Here is a 22426-nt window from a genome sequence, read left to right on the forward strand (position 1 = left end):
TTTCTGAGATAACAAGGACAAAACGAGAGAGTAATGAGCTGGAGACCAATTATAAAACGGTCTAGAGACGAAAACTAATGCCTGAGTTCAGTAAGGCCGAGAGGCCAGCTCCCTCCCAGGAGGCGCTTTCTTGTTCTTGCAGACCGGGGCGGAGCTCTCTGCTGCACCGCCTCACTGGGCCGGGTACTAAACAAACGCGACTAGTTTTCAAGGCCGGCCCCTGTAGTCACTGCGGCCATTTTGGATGAGGGTACGGAGAGAACGCGGCCTGTACATACCGGGGGCGTTGTCTTGGGCACGATTGCGTAGGGGCAAAGGTCGAGTACCCGCGCCGCCGCCATTTTTTGTGAGGGCATATTCCATTTCTGATTATACACCCGCTGCCATCGGCACCGTTAGTTTCCATGCTCTCTAGTGCGCCCTCGGGGGGCCCTAGAGACCTTCCTCCTCCCTTGGGCCTGGCCGCGTAGGCTTTCTCGGACGCAGGAGGTTCCGAAGGCCCAGGCCAGGCCAAGGGGAGGCAGCCGATCCGTAGTCGGGGTTGACAGTCACCATGGTGCCGCCTCTGGCCCCACTCCCTCCCCGGGACCCAAATGGGGCCGGACCCGAGTGGAGGGAGCCAGGGATTGTGAGCTTCGCGGACGTGGCTGTGTACTTCTGCCGGGAGGAGTGGGGCTGCTTGCGACCCGCGCAGAGGGCCCTGTACCGGGACGTGATGCGGGAGACCTACGGCCACCTGAGCGCGCTCGGTGAGAGCCCCACCTGCTCACCTGGGCCCTGCGCCCCCACAGGCCCTGCCGCGCTTCTGGGAGCTGCGTGTGGAGTTGGGGACCCCGGGGCCGGGCAGGCGGCTTCCCCTCAGTGTGGGGTTTGCGTTCTTCTCCCCTAGGAATCGGAGGCAACAAGCCAGCTCTCATCTCCTGGGTGGAGGAGGAGGCCGAACTGTGGGGCCCCGCTGCCCGGGATCCGGAGTCGAAATGTCCGACAGAAACGGACCCAGGTGGAGTATCGGGTGCTACTTCTCTGTTCCTGTCCCATCCCGGTATCCTCTGCCACCTCCAGCTACCTGCTTAGCAGTTTCCTCTCTCAACTGCCTTCTCAACTGCGACCAGGAGGCTGAGCCCCTGCCTGGCTCCCGGATGCAGCCTAGAAAGGAGCAGTGATGGGGTTCTGGCCCTGCCATAACCCGCCCCTGAGTCCTCACCTCTGCGTGGTCACTACACTCTTGGGGCTTTTTTTTGGTGTTTTTGTTTTAGAGACAGGGTCTCACTCTGTTGCCTAGGCTGAGTGCAGTGGCAGCCTCATAGCTCACTGTAGCCTGGAACTCCCAGGCTCAAGCAGTCCTCCCACCTGGGCCTCCAGAGCAGCTAAGACTGTACAGGTGCTCACCACGAAGCCTGGGTAATTTTTTTTTTTTTTTTTTAAAGACAAAGTTTTGCTCCATTGCCCAGGCTGGAGTGCAGTGGCGCCATCTGAGCTCACTGCAACCTTCCCCTCCCAGTTTCAAGTAATTCTTCTGCCTCAGCCTCCCAAGTAGCTGGGATTACAGGTGCCCACCACCACGCCTTGGTAATTTTTAATTTTTATTTATTTTTTTATTTATTTTGAGACGGAGTCTTGCTCTGTCGCCCAGGCTGGAGTGCTGTGGGGTGATATCGGCTCACTGCAAGCTCCGCCTCCTGGGTTCACGCCATTCTCCAGCCTCAGCCTCCCGAGTAGCTGGGGCTATAGGCACCCGCCACCACGCCCGGCTAATTTTGTTTTTGTATTTTTAGTAGAGACGGGGTTTCACTATGTCACCCAGGCTGGTCTCGATCTCCTGACCTTGTGATCCGTCCTCCTCGGCCTCCTAAAGTGCTGGGATTACAGGCATGAGCCATGGCGCCCGGCCAATTGTATTTTTAGTAGAGACAGGGTTTCACTATGTCACCCAGGCTGGTCTAGAACTCCTGGGGTCAAGTGGTCCGCCTGCCTTGGACTCCCAAAGTGACCCACTGCGCCTGGCCTAATTTTTTAAAATTGTTATGTAATATATTTTAGAGATGGGGTCCTGGGTCTTGGTGTGTTGCCCAGGCTGGTCCTGAAATCCTAGACTGATGCTCCTTCTCTGCCTCCGAAAGCGCTGGGATTACCGCCTTGAGCCCCCACGCCCAGACTCTTAAGCTCTGTTGACTCTACCTCCACCTCAGGACCCACCCCTGCCGTTCACCTGCAGGCTGGTTCCTCTCTCCCCGCCTGCCCCCCTTTTTTTCCTTCATTTCTTGCCTCAGCCTTTGCGGAGTGTCCAGCCCCACTGAAATTGGCCATGCCCACCTGGTTCTGCCTTTCTTGGTGCTGTTCCTGATGCCTGGAACACCCTCAGGTGTCCGCTCCTCCTTCTGGATCAGGCCTAGATGTTCATGTCATCTCTGCCCTTCCCCAGCAGTGACATTTCCCCAGCCCCGAGGCCGAGTGGACTGTTCCTTCCCTCCCTCCCGGTTCTGCTGGCTCAGCAGCCGAGGAACAGGTGTCACTGCTCTGTCTCCCAGGGGCAGCCGGGGGTCCAGCAGGCCTGTCCCTGCCCACGCGGGCTGTGGGATTCAAGGACCAGGATGAGCCGAGCCTGAACTGTCCCGTCTTTATCTCCCAGCAGATTCCAGAAACAAAGAAGAGGAAAGACAAAGGGAAGGGATGGGAGCCCTGGAGAAGCCTGTCCCTGTGGCCACCGGGTCTCCTGGACTGAAGGCTCCCCAAGCCCCCTTGGCCGGGCCCCCTTACGGTTGGGAGCAGCCGTCCAAGGCACCGCACCGAGGACGCCCCTCGCTCTGTGCCCACCCCCCTGTCCCCCGAGCGGACCAGCGTCACGGCTGCTACGTGTGCGGGAAGAGCTTCGCCTGGCGCTCCACACTGGTGGAGCACGTCTACAGCCACACTGGCGAGAAACCCTTCCACTGCACTGACTGCGGCAAGGGTTTCGGCCACGCTTCCTCCCTGAGCAAACACCGGGCCATCCATCGCGGGGAGCGGCCTCACCGCTGTCCCGAGTGTGGCCGGGCCTTCACGCAGCGCTCAGCACTGACTTCGCACCTGCGCGTCCACACCGGTGAGAAGCCCTATGGCTGCGCCGACTGTGGCCGCCGCTTCAGCCAGAGCTCTGCCCTCTACCAGCACCGGCGTGTGCACAGCGGCGAGACCCCCTTCCCCTGCCCGGACTGTGGCCGCGCCTTCGCCTACCCCTCGGACCTACGGCGCCACGTGCGCACCCACACCGGCGAGAAGCCCTACCAGTGCCCGGACTGCGGGCGCTGCTTCCGCCAGAGCTCAGAGATGGCAGCCCACAGGCGCACCCACAGCGGCGAGAAGCCCTACCCCTGCCCGCAGTGTGGCCGCCGCTTCGGCCAGAAATCAGCAGTGGCCAAGCACCAGTGGGTTCATAGGCCCGGGGCCAGGGGCCACAAGGGCCGGGTCACTGGGGGTCTGCCTGTGACCCTGACCCCTGGCCCTGGAGATCTGGAACCGCCCGTGGGCTTCCAGCTGTACCCAGAGATATTCCAGGAGTGTGGGTGACGGCCTTAAAAGTGACTATCTAGACATAACAGAGGCCCGAGTTGGGCTCGGGCCCGAACCTCTGCGGCGGCCTGCAGGGAGGTCCCAGAATCTACAAGACCTGGCCCTGGGGTGCGGACAGTCTGATCTTGGACCCTCAGCAGCCTCCTCTGCCAGCACCTTGCTCTCAACTGCCCAGGGGTCTCGAAGGCCCCCTTTACTGAGGCAGGGCTGAGGTGAGAACCCCCAGACCTACATAAGGGGAACCAAAAGGTGTTTCTCAGCCCAGAGATGCTAAAAGCACTGAGGTAGAGGAGAACCTTGTTTTACCCATTGTTTTTTTAAAAAAATTTTAAATTATTTTTTATTCTTGTGACCCTCCCAGAACACAATACTCATTGTCTTTTTATTTATTTATTTATTTATTTATTTATTTATTTATTTATTTATTTATTTTTGAGACAGCTTCCTGGCCTGTCACCCAGGCTGGAGTGCAGTGGTGTGAACAGGGCTAACTGTAGCGTCAACCTGCTGTGCTCAAGGAATCCTCTCCCCTTAGCCTTCCAAATATCTGAGACTACAGGCGGGCAACACCACGTCCAGCTAAGTTTTAAATTTTACATAGAGATGAGGTTCTCACTGTTGTCCAGGCTGGTCTCAAACTCCTTGGCTGAAGCAATCCTGCCATCTCGGGCTCCCAAACTGCTGGGATTACAGGCGTGAGCCACCACCATGCCTGGCTCCCATTGTCTTTGTGTGTGTGTGTGTGTGTGTGTGTGTGTGTGATGGGGTTTTGCTCTTGTTGCCCAGGCTGGAGTGCAGTAGCGCAGTCTCAGCTCACTGAAACCTCTGCCTCCAGAGTTCAAGCGATTCTCCTGCCTCAGCCTCCCAAGTAGCTGGGACTACAGGCACTCACCACCTCCACTGTCTTTTTACTGCCCAAGTTAAAATCCTGTGACTCTACTGGATCTGGCCTGCAGTTGTCATATTTATTGATCTGAGCCCAGGCAGTGTTTTTAAGTGATATGAGTTAGTGGTGAAGATTGAAAAGGATATTTTGCACCCAAATACAGGTTTTCTGGCATCTTTTGAAAAATCCAAAGATTTGGCAACTCCACCTAGGCTCCCACAAAACCACAGTTGTTGGAAGCTGAGCCAGAACTCACAATTCACCGTGGCCCGGCCACCCATCCCCACCACTCTCATGGGCTCCTGACCAAGCACCACGTGCCATTCATCATGGGTTGCTTTTAGTGGTTTTGGTGTTTATCTTAAAGTACAGCGAAGAAGAAAGGAAAGTATTTCTTAGACCCATGCCTCTGTCCAAACAGTCCTTTCCATCTGGCATTTCCCGTTCATTTATATGACTTGCTGAGCTCCTAAGGTCATTTGAGTTTGCAAACAGTGGTCTGTAGCACTCAGGTTTTCTGGAGTTGGAGAGAAAGGATGGCAGGAAAGAAGTCAAAGTCGGCTTTGTTTTAGATCTTTGCTTGTATTGCATTTTATGGTTTACAAAGTACTGTCTCCTCCATTGACTCATTGCACCTTCATAAGTGCTGAGAGAAGACCCTTGGTTGAAGAGGGCAGCCTGGTCAGGAAGAGGCAGTCAGGACTGCCTTTCATCCCAAACCAAGGGGTGTGACCGTCATCAGCCAAAAGGCAGTTCCTGTTTTTGAATGGGAAGGTTTTGAGAGCTCCCTCCAGTCTTCTTTGGGCCTCCCTGAGACGGCCACATGCCTCAGGCCTTCTTAACCCTCCTAGACCCTGCCAGGAGGGCCTCATCACAGTTTTGAACTGGAAGAGATCTTCACTTTCCCAGGCTTTTGCAGTTGGGGGCACTGAGGCCAAGGAGGGCTAAGCAGCCTGTCCAGGATCACACAGAGACCCCAGGGTTCTTAGTTGACTGCTGACTTTCCCCGTCACTCCTGAGACCTTCACTGGTGTCTCAGCCAGGGTTCTGCAGGCATCTGCCCCTCCCTGTGATAACACCCAGCCCTGACCTGAACGAGGTCAGACTAGCCCAGCATCAGTGAAGCCCACGTACCAGATGAGTTCTGACAAAGCAGCCATGTGACAGACCAGGTCAACTCAGAATCCAGGCAACAAGGAGAGTCCCAAGGCACACAGACCTTGCATTTTTCCTCTGTACCATCATGGGCAGGGGTGGGTAGACCAGGAACACCAGGTGTTAGGTTTGTAACCAGGGGCGACTACCCATTTGTATCCCCAAGCTCTGCAGAGAATCCATCTACCACTAATTCCTTTGTGGGCAGAGTCTAGCCATGGGCAGCCGCTGCCCTGCTCCTGGTCAGGACATCTCCCCGAGGAGAGCAAGGGCCTGTGATCTCTGCTGGCCTGTGCCCCCTTGCCTGTCACCCAGCTCAGCCCTGTGTCTGGCCTACCCAGGGAGGAAGAAACCAGATTTATCAACCTGGAAGGAGGTAGAAGTTTTGGAGAAAAGACACTGTTCAGGTGTCAAGTGAAGTAATGAACTGACTTTATTCCAACCTCATCTCCAATCCGACCCCACCAAAATCTCTCTCTCCTTCAGCTTTTCTGGGGCAGGTTGACTCGTGTACCACCTTATCACAGGGGCATATTGGGGTCAGAAGAGGCACCTTGGCAGTAGGAGATACCTTTGTACCAGGTTTTTTTGTTTGTTTGTTTGTTTGTTTGTTTTTTGAGATGGAGTCTCTCTCTGATGCCCAGGCTGGAGTGCAGTGGCACGATCTCGGCTCACTGCAACTTCTGCCTCCTGGGTTCAAGTGATTCTCCTGTCTTGGCCTCCTGTGTAGCTAGGATTACAGGTGTGTGCCACCACACCCGACTAATTTTTGTATTTTTAGTAGAGACAGGGTTTCACCATGTTGACCAGGCTGGTCTTGAACTCCTGACCCCAAGTGATCTGCCTGCCTTGACCTCCCAAAGTGCTAGGATTACAGGCATGGGCCACCGCGCTCTGCTATTTTTTGTATTTTTAGTAGAGATGGGGTTTCACTATGTTGGTCAGGCTGGTCTCCATTTCCTGACCTCACGTGATCCTCCCGCCTCAGCCTTCCAAAGTGCTGGCATTACAGGTGTGAGCCACTGCGCCCGGCTTTTGTACCAGGTTTTAATTCCCCATGTGCAACCCAGTTCCCTCCCCTAACCCTCAGCACAGCCTTGGGGAGGCCCAGCTTGCAACACCAGTTCTCAGCCCAGACTGACAGCCAGATCTGGGCCCTCAGCTTGCCAATTAAAGGTGCCATGATTATTAGCTGGAGGTCTCTGAGTGCTTTGAAGTTTGTAAAGCTTATTTAGGGCCTAGAAACCAGACCTGACTCCTCTGCTTCCTGCCTTCATGACCCAACTTTCCAGCATCTCATCAATTTTTTTTTAGTGTCCTGAAACCCTTCAGCCTCAGCCCCACCCCATTCTCAGCTCCTCATTTCTCTTTTTTCTTTTCTTTTTTTTTTTTTTGAGACAGGGTTTCACTCTTGTTGCCCAGGCTGGAGTACAATGGCATGATCTTGGCTCACTGTATCCTCTGCCTCCCGGGTTCAAGCAATCCTCCTGCCTCAGCCTCCTGAGTAACTAGGATGTGCCACCACACCTGGCTAATTTTGTATTTTTTGTTGGGAGCAAACTTCCCAAAATCTGGCCATAAACTGGCCCCAAGACTGGACATAAACAAAATCTCTGCAGCACTGTAACATGTTCATAACGGCCCTAATGCCTGTGCTGGAAGGTTGTGGGTTTATGGGAATGAGGGCAAGGAACACCTGGCCCACCCAAGTCAGAAAACCACTTAAAGGCATTCTTAAGCCACAAACAATCACATGAGCGATCTGTGCCTTAAGGCCGTGTTCCTGCTGCAGTTAACTAGCCCAACCTATTCCTTTAATTTGGCCCATCCCTTCGTTTCCCATAAGGGATACTTTCAGTTAATTTAATATTTATAGAAACAATACTAATGACTGGTTTGCTGTTAATAAATACGTGGGTAAATCTCTGTCTGGGGCTCTCAGCTCTGAAGGTTGTGAGACCCCTGATTTCCCACTTCACACTTCTATATTTCTGTGTGTGTGTCTTTAATTCCTCTAGTGCTGCTGGGTTAGGGTCTCCCCAACCGAGCTGGTCTCGGCAAGTGGCATCCATCGTGGGGGCTCGAATCCAGGTCGAAGGGTCGCTGGAGCAACAGTTGGAACAGAAAACCAGCTGGAGGACACCCGAGTACTCTTAAAGCAATCCCCCTGGTGAGTAAGAAGGGGATCTCGGAAGCATCAGGGTAACAATGGGACAGGTATGGGGTCTGGTTCATTTCACCTTGGAGCTTTTTCACACTGATAATGAGGAGGAACCAGTATAGCGAAGTAACACAAGAGGTTACAGAGCATGTTTATTTACCAGCTGAAGCTAAAGTGGCAAAGGAAGGAGAGGTTCATCCCTACCCTTCTGTGCCCCCTCCTTATTATTTTAAAGAAAATGACCCTCCAGATCTTTCTTTTCTGGAGTACACTGGGCGAAAAGTAGTCGCCCCAGTGACTGTTCAAGCAGTGCCTCAAGCGACCGCTCTTAGTTCTATTCAGGCAGGAATTCAGCAAGCTAGACTAGAGGGTGATTTGGAGGCTTGGCAATTCCCTGTTAGAACACCCCCCAGGTCAACAGGGAAATATTATAGCTACATTTGAGCCTTTTCCTTTTAAATTCAGGAAAGCACATTTAGTTGATTATATCAAGGCCTGTGATGGTATCGGAGGTAATCTGCATAAAGCTACTTTGTTGGCACAGGTAATGGCAGGACTGAGAGTGGATAAAGGAAATACTCAATTTCCAGGAGCTTGTTTTAACTGTGGGAAGCATGGTCATACTAAAAAAGAATGTAGAAAAAATCAGCGAGTCAGGCTGCCAGATAGGGGAAAAAAGAAAACTGTTGAGCCTGAAATATGACCAAAATGTAAAAAAGGAAAACATTGGGCTAGTCAGCGTCACTCTAAGTTTGATAAAGAAGGGAACCCGATTTCGGGAAACGCCGTGAGGGGCCCGTCCCGGGCCCCATTCTAAACCGGGGCATTTCCAGCTCAGGCCATTCCCTCACCCCTGTACAATGTCTGTCCCCTACCACAGCCAGTAGTGCCGCAGTAGATTTATGCTGCACAAAAGCTGTGAGCTTTCTTCCTGGGGAACCCCTGCAAAAGGTCCCAACAGGAGTCTGTGGACCCTTGCCAGCAGGGACAATAGGATTACTTTTAGGAAGGTCTAGTGTAAATTTAAAAGGGGTACAAATACATACAGGAGTCATTGGTTCAGATTACAATGGGGAAATTCAAATTGTTACATCTACTTCTGTTCCCTGGAAAGCAGAGCCAGGAGAGTGCACAGCACAGCTCCTGATTGTGCCGTATGTGGGAATCGGGAAAGGTGAAATTAAATGAACAGGAGGATTTGGAAGCACAAATAAACAAGACAAAGCAGCTTATTGGGTGAATCAAATTACTGATAAACGTCCTACCTGTGAAATAACTATTCAAGGAAAGAAATTTAAAAGTTTGGTAGATACAGGAATAGACATTTCAATCATTTCTCTACAGCACTGGCCGTCCACATGGCCAATTCAACCTGCTCAATTTAACATAGTTGGAGTTGGTAAAGCCGCTGAAGTATATCAAAGTAGTTATATTTTGCATTGTGAAGGGCTCGATAGACAACCTGGGACTGAAAGAAAACAGGCACATTCCTCAACCCTGGACTCAACACAAACAGGCCCAGTACAAACACATCCCACCATATATCTCTCAACTTCCTGAGCCCAGTACAAACACATCCCACCATNTGGACTCTGGTGGTCTTCTTTGGGGAACAAACGGTCTGGGCATTACAGGACTATTCAACCAATTATAACTTCTGTACCTATAAATTTATGGGGCAGACATTTATTATAACAATCGGGAGCACAAGTTCTAATTCCAGGGCAATTATATAGCCCTCAAAGTCAACATACAATGCATGAAATGGAGTATGTCCCTGGTATGGGACTAGAAAAAAATTTGCGAGGTTTGAAAGAACCAATTCAAGCGGAAAAACAAAGTTCCTGCCAAAGATTAGGAAATAGTTTTTGATGGCGGCCATTGTTAAGCCTCCAGAACCTATACCTTTAAAATGGTTAACAGATAAGCCAATTTGGATAGAACAATGGCCACTAAGTAAAGAAAAACTGGAGGCTTTAGATAAATTAGTTGCTGAACAATTAGAAAATGGGCACATAGCTCCAACATTTTCTCCTTGGAATTCTCCAGTTCTTGTAATTAAGAAAAAATCAGGTAAATGGAGAATGTTAACTGACTTAAGAACCATCAATTCAGTTACACAACCTATGGGAGCATTACAGCCAGGATTGCCTTCTCCTGCTGTAATTCCAAAAAATTGGGTAAATAGTCATAGATTTTGTTTCTTTACTCTCCTTTTAGCTGAGCAAGACTGTGAACGGTTTGCATTTACAATTCCTGCAGTAAACAACCTGCAGCCTGCTAAGCATTTTCATTGTTTTACAGATGGGTCTAGTAATGGTAAAGCTTCTTATTTTGGCTCAAAAAGTTTTTCTAGGCCAGACGCGGTGGCTCAAGCCTGTAATCCCAGCACTTTGGGAGGCCGAGACGGGTGGATCACGAGGTCAGGAGATCGAGACCATCCTGGCTAACACGGTGAAACCCCGTCTCTACTAAAAAATACAAAAAACTAGCCGGGCGAGGTGGCGGGCGCCTGTAGTCCCAGCTACTCGGGAGCCTGAGGCAGGAGAATGGCGTGAACCCGGGAGGCGGAGCTTGCAGTGAGCTGAGATCCAGCCACTGCACTCCAGCCTGGGCAACAGAGTGAGACTCCGTCTCAAAAAAAAAAAAAAAAAAAAAAAGTTTTTCCAGATGTCCTATACTTCAGCTCAAAAAGCAGAACTTGTAACTGTAATTGAGGTATTGACTGCTTTTGATATACCTATGAATGTGATTTCTGATTCTTCATACGTGATTCACTCCACACAGTTAATTGAAAATGCTCAGTTATGATTTCATACAAATGAACAACTGATGACTTTATTTACCCAATTGCAAACAGCAGTTAGGAGTAGAATGCACCCTTTTTACATCACTCACATTAGAGCTCATACACCTCTTCCAGGACCCTTGACTAAAGGGAATCAAAAGGCTGATCACCTAGTTGTTAATGCAATATCTAATGCTAGACACTTTCACAATTTAACCCATGTTAATGCCTCTGGTCTCAAACGCAGATACGGCATTACCTGGAAAGAAGCTGAAGCTATTATCCAGCAATGCCCAACTTGCCAAATGGTACATTCCTCATCTTTTACAGAAGTAGTTAATCCTCCAGGACTGGAACCTAATTCTATTTGGCAAATGGATGTCACACATGTTCCTTCGTTTGGGAGACTAGCTTATGTACATATATGTGTGGGCACCTTTTCTCACTTTGTGTGGGCTACAAGCCAAACAGGAGAGTCTTCTGCCTGTGTTAAATGTCATCTTTGGCAGTGCTTTGCAGTGATGGGCATTCCAGCTTCTATTAAAACAGATAATGCCCCAGGCTATACTAGCCGAGCTCTAGCTACATTTTTCTCTATGTGGAATATTTAATGGTAGCTATGATAGTGGTTATCACCACTGCCATGAGTATTCCTTCAATAAGGGCTGGTAATAATGCCTGGATGCAATCACTCTATGACACAGTTATACACGCTTTCTGATCTCAGTATTTACCATAATAAATCTGCTCCTATAATTGAGGCATACCGCCCTCAAAAACCTATTTGTAAACAGGATTGGACCCAGTTAGAAAAAATGAACGTACTTGTTTAGGAAGATTGCTTTGCAGAACAGGCAGAGGTGCTGCACAATGATTCCTATGGAATCATTATTAATTAGTCCCCTAAGGGGATGATTAGCTTGAATTGCACCTCTCAGTCTGTGTGCCACGGTCACACTATGTTCAGATGATCTGAACAAAACTGTCAGATGGTAGAAATGATAAGAAGTACGACAAAAGTTCCTATTATCTGGAACCATGGTGGTATAGTGGCACCTCAACCTCAAATGATATGGCCTGCTCTAGGAGCTAAACATAAGGATTTGTGGAAGCTATTAAATGCTCTTAATAAGATCAAAATTTGGAAAAGAATAAAAAAGTGTCTAGAAGGATACTCTACAAACTTGTTTTTGGATATAGCAAAATTAAAAGAACAAATATTTAAAACATCCCAGGCACACCTGACATTAATGCCAGGAACTGGAATGCTTAAAGGAGCTGCAGACAAATTAGCAGCTAGTAACCCATTAAAATGGATAAAAACATTTGCAAGCTCTGTGATTTCAATGATGACTGTGCTTTTACTCTATGTTGTTTGTCTTTGTATAGTCTGCAGATGTGGATCCCGACTCCTGCCAGAAGTAGCTCACCGTGACAAAGCTGCCCTTGCTTTTATCGTTTGCAAATCAGAGAAGGGGGACATGTTGAGAACAAGCCCCCCAAAATCTGGCGGTGAACTGGCCCCAAGACTGGCCATAAACAGAATCTCTGCAGCACTGTAACATGTTCATAACAGCCCTAACGCCTGTGCTGGAAGGTTGTGGGTACCGGAATGAGGGCAAGGAACACCTGGCCCGCCCAGGGCAGAAGACCGCTTAAAGGCATTCTTAAACCACAAACAATAGCATGAGCAGTCTGTGCCTTAAGGCCATGTTCCTGCTGCAGTTAACTAGCCCAACCTATTCCTTTAATTCAGCCGTCCCTTCGTTTCCCATAGGGGTACTTTTAGTTAATTTAATATCTATAGAAACAATGCTAATGACTGGTTTGTTGTTAATAAATATGTGGATAAATCTCTGTTTGGGGCTCTCAGCTCTGAAGGCTGTGAGACCCCTGATTTCCCACTTCTCACCTCTATATTTCTGTGTATGCATCTTTAATTCCTCTAGTGCTGCTGGGCTAGGGTCTCCCCGACCGAGCTGGTCTGGGCAATTTTTTAGTAGAGGTGGGATTTCTCCATGTTAGTCAGGCTGGTCTCAAACTCCCGACCTCAGGTGATCCGCCCTGAGCCTCAGCCTCCCAAAGTGCTGGGATTACAGGTGTGAGCCGCCGTGCCCAGCCAGCTCCTTGTTTCTTGGCACAGATATTTCCTCCAGAGGTAGGGCCTCCTTTTCTCTCTGCTACCCCAGGTGTTTGAAGGTCAGCCCCAGAGGCAATTGAAGCCAGGAAGGGGCTTTCCTAGGCTTCACTGTGCATTGGGGATATGCTTGTCTGCATCAACAGAATAAGCCACATCCAAGTGGCCAGCCAGAGTGAGAAGTAAAGGCCATGGCCACATGCCCATCCCTCTTCTGTCCAGGCCATTTAAGGGTAGAAGACCGGGCACAGTCGCTCACACCTGTAATCCCAGCACTTTGGGAGGCCAAGGCAGGTGGATCACCTGAGGTCAGGAGTTCAAGACCAGCCTAGCCAACATGGTGAAATCCTGTCTCTACTAAAAATACAAAAGTTAGCCAGGCGTGGTGGCGGGTACCTGTAATCCCAGCTACTCAGGAGACTGAGGCATGAGAATTGCTTGAACCAGGGAGGTAGAGGTTGCAGTGAGCCAAGATTGTGCCACTGCACTCCAGCCTTGGTGACCAGAGTGAAACTCCATCTTGGACCAGGTGTGGTGGCTCACCCCTGTAATCCCAGCACTTTGGGAGGCCGAGGCAGGCAGATCATGAGGTCAGGAGATTGAGACCATCCTGGCTAACATGGTGAAACCCCGTCTCTATTAAAAATACAAAAAAATTAGCTGGGCAAGGTGGCAAGTACCTGTAGTCCCAGCTCCTTGGGAGGCTGAGGCAGGAGAATGGCATGAACCCGGAAGGCAGAGGTTGCAGCAAGCCGAGATTGCACCACTGCACTCCAGCCTGGACCACAGAGCAAGACTGTGTCTCAAAACAAAAAAAGAAAAAAGTAAAACTCCATCTCAAAAAATAATAATAACCAAAAAAAAAGGTAGGTGTTGATCTGAGCTCCAAGACCCCTAGAATTCTTTGGAATGTTTGTGTATGTGTGTCTCTAGGAATAGGACATGCAAAGATGTGTATGACCCAAAGAAGCGAATACTCGGCTAGTTTTTCAAACGAGGCCTCCCTGATGCAGAGTCACTAGGTTATCTTTTATTGTCATTATTATTACTTAGAGGCAGGGTCTCCGTGCCACCCAGGCTGGAATGCAGAGGTGTGATTTTAGCTCACTGTGACCTTGAATTTCTGGGCTCAAGCTATCCTCCCACCTCGGTCCTGCATAGCTGGGACTACCAAGCGTGCACCACTACACCTGGCTAATTAAAAAAAAATTTTTTTTTAGAGAAAGGGTCTCACTATGTCACCCAGGCTGGTCTTTGTTTTGTTGTTGTGGGTTCTTATTTTTGGAAGCTGTCTCAGGAGCCCAGGCTGGTCTCAAACTCCTGACCTTGAGTGATCCTCCCATCTCAGCCTCCCAAAGTGCTGGGATTACAGGTGTGAACCACTGTGCCTGGCTGAGTGTCTTTTAAAAATGTAGGTTGTACGCCGGGCCTGGTGGCTTATGCCTGTAATCCCAGCACTTTGGGAGGCTGAGGCGGGTGGATCATGAGGTCAGGAGATCGAGACCATCCTGGCTAACACCGTGAAAACCCATCTCTACCAAAAATACAAAAAAAAAAAAAATTAGCCGGGCGTGGTGGTGTGTGCCTGTAGTCCCAGCTACTCGGAGACTGAGGCAGGAGAATGGCGTGAACTTGGGAGGCGGAGCTTGCAGTGAGCCGAGATCGTGCCACTGCACTCCAGCCTGGGTGACAAAGCGAGACTCCATCTGAAAAAAAAAAAAAAAAATGTAGGTTGCCAGGTGCAGTGGCTCTCGCCTGTAATCCCAGCACTTTGGGAACCCAATGGGAGCAGATGAGTTGAGCCCCAGAAGTTTAAGAGCGGTCTGGCCAACATGGCAAAAACCCATCTCTACAACAATTAGCTGGGCACGGTGGCTCACACTTGTAATCTCAGCACTTTGGGAGGCTGAGATGGGTGAATCACGAGGTCAAGAGATCAAGATCAGCTTGGCCAACGTGGTGAAACCCCATTTCTACTAAAAACACAAAAATTAGCTGTGTGTGATTGCAGGCACCTGTAGTCTCAGCTACTCGGGAGGCTGAGGCAGGAGAATCACTTGAACCCAGGAGGCAGAGGTTGCAGTGAGCCGAGATCATGCCACTGCACTCCAGCCTGGGCGGCAGAGCAAGACTCCATCTCAAAAAAAAAAAAAAAAAAAAAAAGGTAGAGGCATGTCAGGGCAGGGAGTGACTCATGCCTGTAATCTCAGCACTTTCCTGACTGACAGAAGACTGACCCTGTCTCCAGAAAAAAACAGGCATGTTCAGAGAACAGATTCCATCTGTTTAGCTGGAGCTAAGTGGGATCGTTTTCCTGTAGGAAAAGATGGGGGGTTTGACTTTGAGAAGGTTGGTTTGTCACGGGCCTGGAAGGCCATGGGTGTACTAGCTATGAATGCTTTTTTGAGACAGGGTCTTGCTCTGTCCCCTGGAGTGCAGTGGCATGATCTGGGCTCACTGCAGCCTCAATCTCCTGGACTCAAGTGATCCTCCCACCTCAGCCTCCCAAGTAGCTGTGACCACAGGCACTTGCCACCACACTCAGCTAATAGAGCCCATGCCTCTATCTTAATGAGTCTTTGTTCTAGCTATTCTGTTCTATATAGGCTATACTTCCAAATTGAATTCATCTGTCAGTGCCCTTTGGCGCTATCTCCAAGAAATTCCTCCAGGAGCCTGTCTGTCCCATGCTAGAAGCCTCAGAATTGTACCTCTGTGTTTTTGTCCTGGACACAATCTGCCTAGAAGGTCTTCCCCAAACTTGTGTCAGCTGAATTCATACTTGGTATCTCTCTCCCCCAGCCTAGTGTAAACTTAGTGCAGGGACTTTATCTTGCCTCAACAATGTCTTCACCACCCAGAACATCTAGAATAATGCTTGGCACACGAGGGGGCCAATACATTTTCATGAAATGAATGTAGTCATAGGATATGTGTCTTTTTTTTATATGTTTCCTGAGTGGTCAGTATTCTTCCCCAGGATTCCCTGACTCCAAACCAGCCCTTTGTTAGGGACAAGCTGCCCAAGAAAGCTTCTTGGTGCTGCCCACCCTTCCCCCAAGCCTCTTTATATTTCTAAGCCCTTATCTAGGTGCCACAGTGAAGCCAGCAGACTTCACTTATCAGACCTTGCTGCAATAAGCAAACCCCAATTGCAAACCACCCACATCGGACAGGGGAGTTCGTGGGAACATAAACAAACTTTACCTGCACCCTCCTGTAATAAACATCACAAGGTAATACGTAGCAAAATTAACCAACAAACAACCCCGGGATGTGGCCATACGAAAGAACTCCCTCAAACTCCCCTCCCCAATATAAACCCGTCATTCTGTAAGCTTGGGGCTGCTGCTTCTCTATTAGGGGAGGAGCTGGCAGGTTAATAAAAACTTGCCTGCCTAACTTTGGGTCTATTTTTGCGTTCTCTTGGCTGACCTTACATTCTGGTGCCAAAACCCGGGAAGGGGATAGACCCTCCCCTCCTCCCTCTCTCTCTTTCTCTCTCTCTCCCCACCCTCACCCTATCACCCCTCTCCTGGCCAATCTTCCCTTCCCCAAACCTGCCAAAGACCCAGAGAATCTCCTAGACTCTGCCATTGCTGGCAACTTCATCCACCATCAAAGCCTCCACTAGGGTGAGTAAAAACAGACTTGCCATTCCCTGGAGCCCTTGACTGCCCATCTCTGCATTTCCAAAAGACCCAGCGCTGGGCCAAGGTCTTCCTCTGGCCTCTGGCTCTTCCATTTCAGGGATGCCTGACACGGCGGTTACCTCCTCTATTCCGGACAAGTTCCACAAGAAAAGGGATGCCCTCTCCTGCCATTCTTGTCACTGGCAGTCTCTTCTTCCTCTACCCCCACCTCCTCCATTCCACAATCTCAGTGCTCTTGGGCTCTGTTCAGAGGTCCCTTCTAAGAGGCTTATCTTTTACTGCAATACCACATGGCCTCAATACCAACTGGACAATGGTTCCCAATGGCCCCAAAACAGCACTTTACAACTATTACCATCACAATGGGAAATGGTCTGAGATTCCTTATGTTCAGGCCTTAAAGGAGGAGACCACCCATCACATTGTCTTATGCCCAATTTCTGCCTCCAAAGAAAGAAGTAAAAACTAAAAGGCACAAATGAAATCCACAAGCAGACAGCCTGGTGCCACACCCTGGGTCTGGTAGTTAAAGATTGACCCCGACCTAATTGGTTACGTTATCTATAGATTACAGACATTGTATAGAAAAGCACTGTGAAAATCCCTGTACTGTTCTGATCTAATTACCAGTGCATGCAGCCCCCAGTCACATACCTCCTGCTTGCTCAATTGATCATGACCCTCTCATGTGAACCCCCTTAGAGTTGTGAGCCCTTAAAAGGGACAGGAATCACTCACTCAGGGAGCTCGGTTGTTGGAGACATGAGACTTGCTGAAGCTCCCAGCTGAATAAAGCCCTTCCTTCTTTAACTTGGCATCTGAGAGGTTTTGTCTGCTGCTTGTCCTGCTACATTTCTTGGTTCCCTGACTGGGAAGCGAGGTGATTAACGGAAAGTTGAGGCAGCCCCTTAGGTGGCTTAGGCCTGCCCTGTGGAGCATCCCTGTGGGGGACTCCAGCCAGCTTGAGTGACTCGGATCCTGAGAGTGCCCCAGGGTAGGCAATTGCCCCGGTGGAACGCCTTGCCAGAGTAGTGCATGACAGGTCCCCATGGAGGATCAACACAGTGGCTGAACACCGGGAAGGAACTGGCACTTGAGGAGTCTGGACATCTGAAACTTGGTAAGACTAGTCTTTGGAACTTGCCCACTGCATTTGAGTGGAAGTGTGGCCTGATCACCCATGACGTGCCTGTACCGGCACTTTGGTTTTTGTTTTTGACTTGACTTGGATTGCTTAATACTTTGGTTTTGGTTTTGACCTGGCTTGGATTTCTTGATACTCTGATTTTGGTTTTGATTCTGGTTTGGTGTAAACTGTAAAAGTGTGTGTGTGCCCTTTTTATCTGTTCTTTGTTTTGTGGTGTGTGTGTGTTGTGAGTGTGGTGTTCTGTCTCGAAGAAGCATGGGTGAGGCACAAAGTAAGCCCACCCAACTAGGAACTATGTTGAAAATTTTCAAGAAAGGATTTAAGGGAGACTACGGAGTACTATGACACCAGGAAAACTTAAAACTTTGTGTAAGATAGACTGGCCCGCATTAGAGATGGGTTGGCCATCAGAAGGAAGCCTGAACAGGTCCCTTGTTTCAAAGGTATGGCACAAAGTTACCTGTAAGCCAGGGCACCCAGCACAGTTCCTGTATATAGACACTTCATTACAGCTGGTTTTGGAAACTGCCCCCCTCTTCCCCCGCCACAGTGGTTGAGAGAACAGCAGCATAAGCTGTTGGCAGAGGCAGGAAAGACCAGCAGAGAGAGAGAGAAAGAGACAGAGGCAAAAGGAAAGTCAAAGAGAAAAAAAGACAGAAAATCAGAGAGAGAAAGAAAGAAAGTGATATACAAGTAGTTAAGAAAAAAAAAAACAGTGTACCCTATTCCTTTAAGAGCCAAGGTAAATTTAAAACCTATAATTGATAATTGAAGGTATTCTCCATAACCCTATAACACATCAATACAACTTTGTTATCAGTGTAAACAAGGGCATATCCCAAAAGCACTGAGGCCTTCCTATCAAAAATCCTTAACCCAGTAAACCACAGATGGCCCAAATGCATTCAATCTGTAGCGGCAACTGCTTTGTTAACAGAAAAAAGTAAAAAAATAACTTTTAGAGGAAACCTCATTGTGAGCATACCTCACCAGTTCAGAAGTATCCTAAGGGCAAAAAACCCAAAAAGGATGATTTAACATTAAGCACTGAAAATTCCCTTAACCCAGCAGGTTTCCTAACAGGGGATCTAAATCTTAATTACCATACAAAGGTCTGACCAGACCTAGGAGGAACTCCCTTCAGGACAGGACAATCAATGGTTCCTCCCAGGTAACTGAAGGACAAAAAAATAGCCATCTATACCAATTGTCATGTGCCTCCAAGTGAAGAGACCACCAAACAGGCTTTGTGTGAGCAACAAGGCTGTTTATTTCACTGGGGTGCAGGCAGGCTGAGTCCAAAAAGAGAGTCAGCAAAGGGTGGTGGATTATCATTAGCTCTTATAGGTTTTGGGATAGACAGTGGAGTTAGGAGCAATGTTTTGTGGGCAGGGGGCGGATCTCACAAAGTTCATTTTCCAGGTGGGGAGAATTACAAAGAACCTTCTTAAGGGTGGGGGAGATTACAAAGTACATTGATCAGTTAGGGTGGGGCAGAAACAAATCACAATGGTGGAATGTCATCAGTTCAGGTTATTTTCACTTCTCTTGTGGATCTTCAGTTGCTTCAGGCCATTTGGATGTATATGTGCAGGTCACAGGGGATAGATAGCTTAGTTTGGGCTCAGAGGCCTGACACCAATTCTAAGTTAATTTGGACAAAACAAGGTCTCATTAATAGCAAAGGATAATTTAAAAACCAGACTTACAAGGTTTTCAACAAAAGTAAAGTTTGCTAAAAGTTAACAGTGTAACATGCATTATAGTAACTTCTAATCTTGTGGCCCTAGACAGTCTAGTCCACAGACATAAAATAAGTTCACTTTGGAAAATAATAGTTATCATCTTCGAAAAAAAAAAGGAAAAAAAGGGGGGGGCAGAATTTATGTCAAAAGAGTGTTCTATGGTAAATTTTTGACCTGAAATAAATTAACTGGTTGTTTAAAGAAATAAATGTTTGTAATAAGTCAGAAAGTTGAGGCACGTTGGAGAGTTGTCTGTGAAAGTCGTGAAAGAGAAAAATGTTATTAAAAAAAGAGTTTATGCAAGAAATGTTGTATAATTTAAAAGTAACTAGGCCTCCTGAATGTAAAACTACTGGAAAAAAAACAAACAAACAAAAAAAAAAACAGTTTATGTGCAAGGCGTATAAAGAAAGTAAAATATACATTTGGTAAAAGGATTTTAAGGAGGTTTAAGAACGTAAATTTTTACCTACATTAAAAGGTTAAAAAATTTTTTGTTTTGAAGGTTTAAACAAGTTTTAAAATGTTAATTATATTTTTAAAAATTCTGTGTGTAAACACATTGGCTAAAGTTAAAGGAGTATCATCCAGTTTTTCTGTGAACTGGACATTAAAGTAAAAACACAGCAGATTTTTCTTAAATCACTAATCTGCTCTTTAACAAAGATTATAAAAAGTTAAAAAGAGTCTATAAAAATCTTACCTTATGATCTGACATTAAAAATTGAATAAATACGTAAACAAAGTTTTATTAAAACTAAGTTTAACATTAATAGCACACTAATATAAAGGTGAAATTTAGCTTGTCTGGTATAAAAATCATAGAAGAAGCATTATTAAATATAAAATGGTGTTTGGCTTTCTTTGGTCTAAAAACTAATAAAACTCGGTGCTAAAGGAAACTTCTCAGTAAGAAGGCACCAAAGACTACAAAGTCCACTGTTGATGTCCCCACATTTAAAACAAAAAGTCAATTTCTTAGAAATTATATACTTGGTTTATCTTCCAATTTCCTTTCCCTCAAAACTAAAAGTCTTTTAGCACAGGTACTTCCCCTAGAATTTCCAGTAAACCAGCACCAGCCTGAAGATCACCTTCTTATCAAAGGGTGGAAAGAAGATAAACTCGAGCCAGCCTAGGAAAGACCCTACCCTGTGCTGCTAACCACCAAGACTGCTCTTCGTATAGCAGAAAAAGGATAGACTCATCACACCCAAGTCAAAGCACCACGCTCTCCAGAGTCTTGGGCCACAATCCCAGAGAAAAACCCTACCAAACTAAAGCTAAGAAAAATTTAACTCTTTCATCTATTCTATTATTCTTCCTTCTTTCCTCACTCGATTGCTGACCATCTGGTTATTAACATAACCAAGTCAATTTTTGCCTCAAACTATTGCATTTAATGCTTGCCTTGTTGTACCCCGTGCAGGCTTGCCAAGTCAAAGACAGCTCTCCACTTCAGAAATGTATCTCTGTCCTTCCTGACTCTCCTCAGACTGGGCATTATTAAATTAGGACCATTTAATCTGGGGAAATTTCACTAAAGACTCCAGTGTCAACCAGGAGTCTTGCTCCCCAATGTAGAGATTTTATGCTGTAGTTGGTCCAACATTCTGTGGACCACTAAAGAGCAAGGATGGACTGCCTCAACTGGTTTTTATAATTTCCCAAAATCATACATTCATTTTACTAGAGGATCATAGAAGTTAAAGACTTAAAACAAACTTTGACAATTAAGACAGCACACCAAGATGCAAATGCCTGGTTAGAACGGATCAAATATTCCATCTGCAAGTTAAGCAAAAGCAATTGTTATGCTTTGCACGTGGAAGGCCAGAGGCCCAGATTGTCCCCTTTCCACTAAGGAGGTCCTCCAGTCAACCAGGCATGGGCTACATAGTAGCTCTTTTCCAGGATTCTACAGTCTGGAGTAATAAGTTGTGCCAAGCTCTCTTGGCTATATTCTGAAGTCTGGCACCCTGCGGGTCAGCCCCCAAGGGCCATCCAGCCTTCGTCTCCCAACACTAAGTTCATTTTGTGTCTCTCATGACAGGGAGGACAGTTAGCATTCCTTGGAGACCTGAAGGGATGCAATGAGCTTAAAAACTTTCAAGAGGTTTTCAATTAGTCAGCCCTCATTCATCCCCGAGCAGATGTGTGGTGGTATTGTTGTGGACATTTACTGGGCACTCTGCCGAATAACTGGAGTGGCACTTGTGCTTTAGTCCAATTGTCTATCCCTCTCACCCTGGCATTTCATCAACCAGAGGGAGGAAAAATAAGACATCGTAAAGTGAGAGAAGCCCCTTATGGGTCTTTCAACTCTCACATCCATTTAGACACAACTGGAGTCCCATGGGCAATACCAGATCAATTTAAAGCCTAAAATCAAATAGCTGCAGGATGTGAGTCAATATTTTGGTGGGTAACAGTTAATAAAAATGTAAATTGGATAAACTACATCTATTACAACCAGCAACAAGCTTTTCATGAATTAAAAGAAAAACTCATGTCGGCCCTAGCCCTGGGGCTACCTGACCTGACAAAATCCTTTATGCCCTATGTGTCAGAAAGATAAAAAATGGCAGTTGGAGTTTTTTGTTTTTTTGTTTTTTTTTTTTTTGAGACGGAGTCTCGCTGTGTCACCCAGGCTGGAGTGCAGTGGCCGGATCTCAGCTCACTGCAAGCTCCACCTCCCGGGTTTACGCCATTCTCCTGCCTCAGCCTCCAGAGTAGCTGGGACTACAGGCGCCCGCCACCTCACCTGGCTAGTTTTTTGTATTTTTAGTAGAGACAGGGTTTCACCGTGTTAGCCACGATGGTCTCGATCTCCTGACCTCGTGATCCGCCCATCTCGGCCTCCCAAAGGGCTGGGATTACAGGCTTGAGCCACCGCGCCCGGCCTGCAGTTGGAGTTTCAACCCAGACTGTGGGGCCCTGGCCAAGGCCAGTGGCCTATCTCTCAAAACACCTAGACAGGGTTTCCACAGCCTGGCCCCCATGTCTAAGGGCCCTAGCAGCAACGGCCCTGTTAGCACAAGAAGCAGATAAATTAACCCTTGGGAAAAACCTGAATATAAAGGCCCCCATGCTGTGATAACTTTAATGACTACCAAAGGACATCATTGGTTAACAAATGCTAGATTAACCAAGTACCAAAGCTTGCTATGTGAAAATCCCCACATAACCACTGAAGTTTGCAACA

At 47.8% G+C, this 22426-nt stretch overlaps 1 protein-coding gene across 5 annotated transcripts; it reads left to right on the forward strand.

The window, feature by feature from the left end:
- Positions 1–321: 321 nt before the first annotated feature.
- Positions 322–3943, forward strand: ZNF764 (zinc finger protein 764). Of its 5 annotated transcripts, none has more exons than XM_025369685.1 (4): positions 322–749; positions 890–1000; positions 2630–3068; positions 3321–3943. In XM_025369685.1, exons 1-4 carry the CDS (start codon positions 554–556, stop codon positions 3544–3546), a joined length of 972 nt encoding a protein of 323 aa, XP_025225470.1. In that variant the 5' UTR covers positions 322–553; the 3' UTR covers positions 3547–3943. The 5 variants fall into 5 exon arrangements, with proteins under 5 accessions (XP_025225470.1, XP_025225467.1, XP_025225468.1 ...); XM_025369686.1 differs by having other exon boundaries at positions 545–749; positions 2633–3068; XM_025369682.1 differs by having other exon boundaries at positions 2630–3943.
- Positions 3944–22426: the final 18483 nt, after the last annotated feature.

This window comes from Theropithecus gelada, chromosome 20 (assembly GCF_003255815.1).
Source record: "Theropithecus gelada isolate Dixy chromosome 20, Tgel_1.0, whole genome shotgun sequence".
Classification (NCBI taxonomy): Eukaryota; Metazoa; Chordata; class Mammalia; order Primates; family Cercopithecidae; genus Theropithecus; species Theropithecus gelada.

Coding starts and splice junctions, on each gene's coding strand:
- ZNF764 (XM_025369682.1), top strand. CDS start 554: ATGGTGCCGCCTCTGGCCCCACTCCCTCCCCGGGACCCAAATGGGGCC. Junction 750..889: donor CGGCCACCTGAGCGCGCTCG/GTGAGAGCCCCA, acceptor CTTCTCCCCTAG/GAATCGGAGGCAACAAGCCA. Junction 1,001..2,629: donor TCCGACAGAAACGGACCCAG/GTGGAGTATCGG, acceptor TTTATCTCCCAG/CAGATTCCAGAAACAAAGAA.